Source organism: Suricata suricatta, chromosome 12 (assembly GCF_006229205.1).
Source record: "Suricata suricatta isolate VVHF042 chromosome 12, meerkat_22Aug2017_6uvM2_HiC, whole genome shotgun sequence".
NCBI lineage: Eukaryota > Metazoa > Chordata > Mammalia > Carnivora > Herpestidae > Suricata > Suricata suricatta.
The window spans coordinates 53,308,194-53,315,088 of record NC_043711.1 but is presented as its reverse complement, the minus strand read 5'-3'; the positions used below and the strand labels follow the sequence as shown (position 1 = coordinate 53,315,088).

Here is a 6,895-nt window from a genome sequence, read left to right as displayed (position 1 = left end):
TATATATATATATACACACCATATCTTCTTTTTTTAATGTTTTATTTATTTTTGATACAGAGAAAGACAGAGCATGATAGGGGGCGGGGCAGAGAGAGAAGGAGACACAGGACTGGAAGCAGGCTCCAGGCTCTGAGCTGTCGGCACAGAGCCTGACACGGGGCTCGAACCCACGAACGTGAGATCTGACCTGAGCCGAACTTGGAGGCTCAACCTACTGAGCCACCCAGGCACCCCACACCATATCTTCTTGATTCATTCATCAGGTGATGAACATTTAGGCTCTTTCCATGATTTGGCTATTGTAGAAAGTGCCACTATGAATATTGGGGTACATCTGCTCCTATTCATCAGCACTTCTGTATCCTTTGGGTAAATCCCTAGCAGTGCTATTGCTGGATCATAGGGGAGTTCTATGGATAGTTTTTTGAAGAACCTCCACACTGTTTTCCAGAGCAGCTGCACCAGTTTACATTCCCACCAACAGTGTAGGAGGGTGCCCGTCACTCCACACCCTCGCCAGCATCTATGGTCTCTTGATTTGTTTATTTTAGCAACTCTGACTGGCGTGAGGTGGTATCTCAGTGTGGTTTTGATTTGTATTTCCCTGATGATGAGTGACACTGAGCATCGTTTCATGTGCCTGTAGGCCATCTGGATGTCCTCTTTGGAGAAGTGTCTGTTCATGTCTTCTGCCCATTTCTTCAGTGGATTATTCATTTTTCATGTATGGAGTTTAGTGAGCTCCTTGTAGGTTTTGGATACTAGCCCTTTATCTGACATGCCATTTGCCACTATCGTTTCCCATGCTGTCAGTTGCCTGTTAGTTTTTTTTGATTGTTTCCTTTGCCTTGCAGAAGCTTTTTATCTTGATGAGGTCCCAGTAGTTCATTTTTGTTCTTGATTCCCTTGCCTCTGGGGATGTGTTGAGGAGGAAATTGCTGCAATTGAGGTCTAGGAGGCTATTTCCTGCTTTCTCCTCTAGGGTTTTTATGGTTTCCTGTCTCACATTCAGATCCTTCAGCCATTTTGAGTTTATTTTTGTGAATGGTGTAAGAAAGTGGTCTAATTTCATTTTTCTACATGTTGCTGTCCAGCTCTCCCAACACCACCTGTTGAAGAGGCTGTCTTTTTTCCATCGGATACTCTTTCCTGCTTTGTCAAAGATTAATTGGCCATACACTTGTGGGTCCAGTTCTGGGCTCTCTATTCTATTCCATTGGTCCATGTGTCTGTTTTTGTGCTAATACCATACCGTCGTGGTGATGACAGCTTTGTAGTAGAGGCTAAAGTCTGGGATTGTGGTGCCTCCCGTCTTGGTTTTCTTCTTCAATATTACTTTGGCTATTTGCGTTTTTTTGTCGTTCCATACAAATTTTAAGATAGCTTGTTCTAGCTTTGAGAGGAATGCTGGTGCAATTTTGATGGGGATTGCATTGAATGTGTAAATTGCTTTGGGTAATATTAGCACTTTAACAATGTTTATTCTTCCGATCCATGAGCATGGAATGTTTTTCCATTTCTTTATGTCTTCTTCAATTTCTTTCATGAGTTTTCTATAGTTTTCAGTATACAGGTCTTTTACATCTCTGGTTAGGTTTATCCCTAGGTATTTTATGGCTTTTCATGCAATTGTGAATGGGATCAGTTTCTTGATTTCTGTACGTTGACTTTGTATCCTGCAACTTTACTGAATTCATTGATCAGTTCTAGAAGGCTTCTGGTGGAGTCAATTGGGTTTTCCATGTAGAGTATCATTTCATCTGCGAAAAGGGAAAGTTTGACTTCTTCTTTGCCGATTCTGATGCCTTTTATTTCCTTTTGTTGTCTGATTGCTGATGTTGGGACTTCCAGCACTGTGTTAAACAACAGTGGTGAGAGTGGATACCCCTGTCGTGTTCCTGATCTCAGGGGGAAAGCTCTCAGTTTTTCCCCATTGAGGATGATATTAGCTGTGGGCTTTTCATACATTGCTTTTATAATGTTAAAGTAAGTTCCTTCTATCCCGACTTTCTCAAGGGTTTTTATTAAGAAGAGACATTGTATTTTGTCAAATGCTTTTACTGCACCTATCGACAGGATCATATGATTTTTTTCTTTTGTTTTGTTAATGTGATGTATCACATTAACGGATTTGCGAATATTGAACAAGCCTTGTAACCCAGGAATAAATCCCACTTGATCATAATAGATAATACTTTAAATGCTGTTGAATTCGATTTGCTAGTATCTTGTTGAGTACTTTTGCATCCGTATTCATTAAGGATATTGGCCTGTAGTTCTCTTTTTTTGTTGGGTCTCTGCCTGGCTTAGGAATCAAAGTGATACGTGCTTCGTAGAGTAAGTCTGGTAGTCTTCTTTCCATTTCTATCTTTTGGAATAGCTGGAGAAGGATAGGCATTAACTCTGCTTTAAACGTCTGGTAGAATTCCCCTGGGAAATCATCCGGCCCTGGGCTTTTATTTGTTGGGAGATTTTTGTTAACTGACTTGATTTCTTCACTGGTTATGAGTCTGTTCAGATTTTCTATCTCTTCCCATTTGAATTTTGGTAGTGCATGTGTGTTTAGGAATTTGTCCATTTCTTCTAGATTGTCCAGTTTGTTGGCATATAATTTTTCATAGTAATCTCTGAGGATTGCCTGTATTTCTGAGGGATCTTTTGTAATAGATCCATTTTCCTTCATGATTTTGTCTATTTGAATGTTCTCTCTTTTCTTGTAAAGATGCCACACAGAGTCTCAACTCCAAGCCTTTACAGATGCTATTCCTTCTACCTGGAATGCCCTCCCTTCCTTTTACTACCTACATGAATCATGTGCACATGATTCAAGGGACACTTCATCTTTCAGGCCACTCCTGACTACACTAGCCCTTGTTGTGCATTTGTGGATGCAGCTCCAGGGGACAGAACAATGACTGAACTACACTGCCACAACACTTTAGTGATGTCAAAGAAACTTCCCCACCGTTATTTTATTTAGTTCCCACAAAAGCATTTTGTATTGGTGAGGCAACCAAGACTCAGAGGAGCTGAGTGATTTTCGCAAGCGTCACGGCCAGAGTCTGGCAAAGCTCGCACCATACATGGCTTCTCAGACTCTCATTCCAGTTCTCTGTCCACTTGGTCACACTGATACATAAAACATGGTGCCTGTCTGCAACCAATTTGTAAGCTTTATGGGTTATAAACTTTTCATACAAGCTTCAAGAATTTTAATATTAAGACATCAACTCAATATATTCCTAGATTGACAATCTCAGACCTGGCTAAGCATCATAAGTACTGGTGAAAACTACAGAAACCTAGCACTTATAACATATCATCTGAAACAATTTCTCTGAGGCTGTGCCTGCGGATCTGCATTTTTTTTAAAGTTCCATAGGTGATTCTGATAAGCCACCAGAGCTGAGAACCTCTTTGCTGCATCACTAATTATCAAATAACTAACCCAGACTGGGGGTACTGTGAGAAGAGAGAAATGGATGTGAGCTGCAGTGCCATGATAGAGGGAAGTATGAGCAGGGCTGTGAAGGAGGGGAAATTTGGATTGGCAGAGAGAGGAGGGAGAACACTTCAGGCCAAGGGAATAGGAAGGATACGATATATTTAAGAGATTGAATGTTTATGAGCAGAGGTGTGATCTATGGGAATTAGGATATAAGGATGAGAATCTAGTGGCCAATACAGAGGATAAACAGGAAGGGCATGAGACAGATGATTAAGGGTAGGGTGTCTGAGCCCCACCACACACTCCAAGAATACCTCTGTCCATTGCCCTTACCTTCGGGCTCTTAATATCGGTCACCCTGAGTGTATTCTATGTTCTGTCATCTTTCTCTGAATCCCGCCCTATGAGCTTGTTTCTCTCTCACAGCCTTTATTCTTCTCTATCCTGTGTTTCTATTACTCCCCTGGACTTTGGGATTCCTTGGGGGGCTTTGCTTATCTTTCTAGCCCCGAGCTCAGTGATTCCCAATCAACAGCAACTTTCTCCTCCAGGGGACATGTGGCAATGTGTGGAGATATTTTGGTTGTTCGGGGAGGGGGTAGGACTGGCATCTAGTGGAATGCCAATAAGTATCCTACAGTGCATACTTATAACAAAGACTTATCCATCCCCAAATGTCAGTTATGCCAAGGATGAGAAACTCTACTTTAGATAAAGTAACAACCACATGTAGTTACTTTATTAATGAATAAAATTTATCATTATTATTTAGTATTGGTAATTCCACACTAATTATTTATTTAATGAATCATTAATGAGTGGCTGTCCAAACAATCAAATAGACAATAAAGAAGGGCCTGTGTCTGTTAGCCACCTTTGACTTGCAAGTTTTTTAATTTTATGACATAATAATGTTACAAAAACAGAAACTGAGAAGACCAACAGAGGGTTGCTAACTTTTCTTACTGCCATGTATAGGCTTCAAAAATAAAGATATAAACTACTCTAACAGTTACTTCATAAAGTGAAGGGCAGTTTAACCATCAAAATGTAGTGATAGTAAAAATCAAAATAAAATAGGGTGGATATTACTAAGAAAAGTCAGTAGAGCAGCCACCAGTTACTGTCAACTGGAGAAAAGTTGACCTCAGCCAGCTCCCAACCACCACTCACCAAGTGGGAAAACCCTGAATGAGACCATAGGCTTCTTGAGGGCAAAGGACCTGTCGTCCAGGTAGTGCTCTGACTCTTAATGCTGGGTAGTCTGAGGAAGGCTGCCGAAGCCAGCCCACCTGTGCTGCCCATGCCCACCTTATCTTCCAGAGAGAGCAAAGTCTCTGTCTTAGATGTCCAGCTCCACTTGTGGACTACATAGCCCTTGTAGTCATTGGTGGTCTCACCTTCTTCATCCAAGATCAAGACATATGGGCAACTAGGAGAAATGCAGAGGTGAGAAGTTGATGCCAGGTCCCTGAAACTCTGTCTTAGCCTGGAGGAACCATGAAGTCCAGAAGGCACTTCCTTTGCCTAATATGGTCTTAGGCCCTTTCACCTGCTGATGCTACTGGAATGTCTGTCGGAAAGGGCAGGTCTGAGAGATGATGGAGGTTCAGGCCAAACCCAACAGGGGAAGAAATGAAATGTGTGTCCTGTTGCCCAAAAGCCTGCGCATACAGGTGCCAAAATGGGAACTGGATCATCTATAACACAAGAGCCATTCCTTCTGAGAACAGTTCCTCATTAAAGGCCAAAATAAAATCAACTTTTGGCTGACAAGAATATGAGCCTCTTTTTTAATTTTTAATAGTTTATTGTTAAATTGTTTTCCATATAACACCCGGTACTCTTCCCAACAAGTGCCCTCCTCCATCACCAAAACGTTCCTTCTCCCTCCCTCTCCCCCTTCAACCCTCGGTTCGTTTTCAGTATTCAATAGTCTCTCAGGCTTTGTGTCCCTCTCTCTCCCCAACTCTTTTTTTCCCCTTCCCCTCCTCATGGTCCTCCATTAGGTTTCTCCTATTCTCCTGTTAGACGTATGAGTACAAACATATGGTATCTGTCCTTCTCCGCCTGACTTATTTCGCTTAGCATGACACCCTCGAGGTCCATCCACTTTGCTACAAATGGCCATATTTCATTCTTCCTCATTGCCATGTAGTACTCCATTGTATATCTTCTTGATCCACTCATCAGGTGATGGACATTTAGGCTCTTTCCATGATTTGGCTATTGTAGAAAGTGCCACTATGAACATTGGGGTACATGTGCCCCTACGCATCAGCACTTCTGTATCCTTTGGTAAATCCCTAGCAGGGCTATTGCTGCATCATAGGGGAGTTCTATGGATAGTTTTTTGAGGAACCTCCACACTGTTTTCCAGAGCGGCTACACCAGTTTACATTCCCACCAACAGTGCAGGAGGGTGCCTGTCTCTCCACATCCTTGCCAGCATCTATGGTCTCTTGATTTGTTTATTTTAGCAACTCTGACTGGCGTGAGGTGGTATCTCAGTGTGGTTTTGATTTGTATTTCCCTGATGATGAGTGACACTGAGCATCGTTTCATGTGCCTGTAGGCCATCTGGATGTCCTCTTTGGAGAAGTGTCTGTTCATGTCTTCTGCCCATTTCTTCACTGGGTTATTTGTTTTTTGGGTGTGGAGTTTGGTGAGCTCCTTGTAGATTTTGGATACTAGCCCTTTTTCTGATATGTCATTTGCAACTATCTTTTCCCATTCCGTCGGTTGCCTATTAGTTTTCTTGATTGTTTCCTTTGCCTTGCAGAAGCTTTTTATCTTGATAAGGTCCCAATAGTTCATTTTTTATTTCATTTCCCTTGCCTCTGGGGATGTCGAGTAGGAAATTGCTGCGGTTGAGGTCAAGGAGGCTCTTTCCTACTTTCTCTTTGAGAGTTTTGATGATTTCCTGTCTCACATTCAGTTCCTTCAGCCATTTTGAGTTTATTTTTGTGTATGGTTTAAGAAAGTGGTCTAGTTTCATTCTTCTGCATGTTGCTGTCCAGCTCTCCCAGCACTACCTGCTAAAGAGGCAGTCTTTTTTCCCATCGGATACTCTTTCCTGCTTTGCCAAAAATAATTGGCCATACATTTGTGGGCCCAGTTCTGGGTTCTCTATTCTATTCCATTGGTCCATGTTTCTGTTTTTGTGCTGATACCATACTGTTGTGATGATGACAGCTTTGTAGTAGAGGCTAAAGTCTGGGATTGTGATGCCTCCCGTTTTGGTTTTGCTCTTCAATATTACTTTGGCTATTCGGGATCTTTTGTGGTTCCATACGAATTTTAGGATACTTTGTTCTAGCTTTGAGAAGAACGCTGGTGCAATTTTGATGGGGATTGCATTGAATGTGTAAATTGCTTTGGGTAGTAATGACATTTTCACATGTTTATTCTTCCGATCCATGAGCAGGGAATGTTTTTCCATTT

At 41.8% G+C, this 6,895-nt stretch overlaps 1 protein-coding gene across 1 annotated transcript in view; it reads right to left on the bottom strand.

Moving 5' to 3' along the window:
• Window positions 1-6,895, bottom strand: part of C12H3orf20 (chromosome 12 C3orf20 homolog) — a 90,001-nt gene that overhangs the window by 55,671 nt on the left and 27,435 nt on the right. Inside the window, 1 exon segment of the mRNA XM_029917899.1 lies at window positions 4,763-4,887. Coding sequence (XP_029773759.1) covers window positions 4,763-4,887 — 125 coding nt within the window.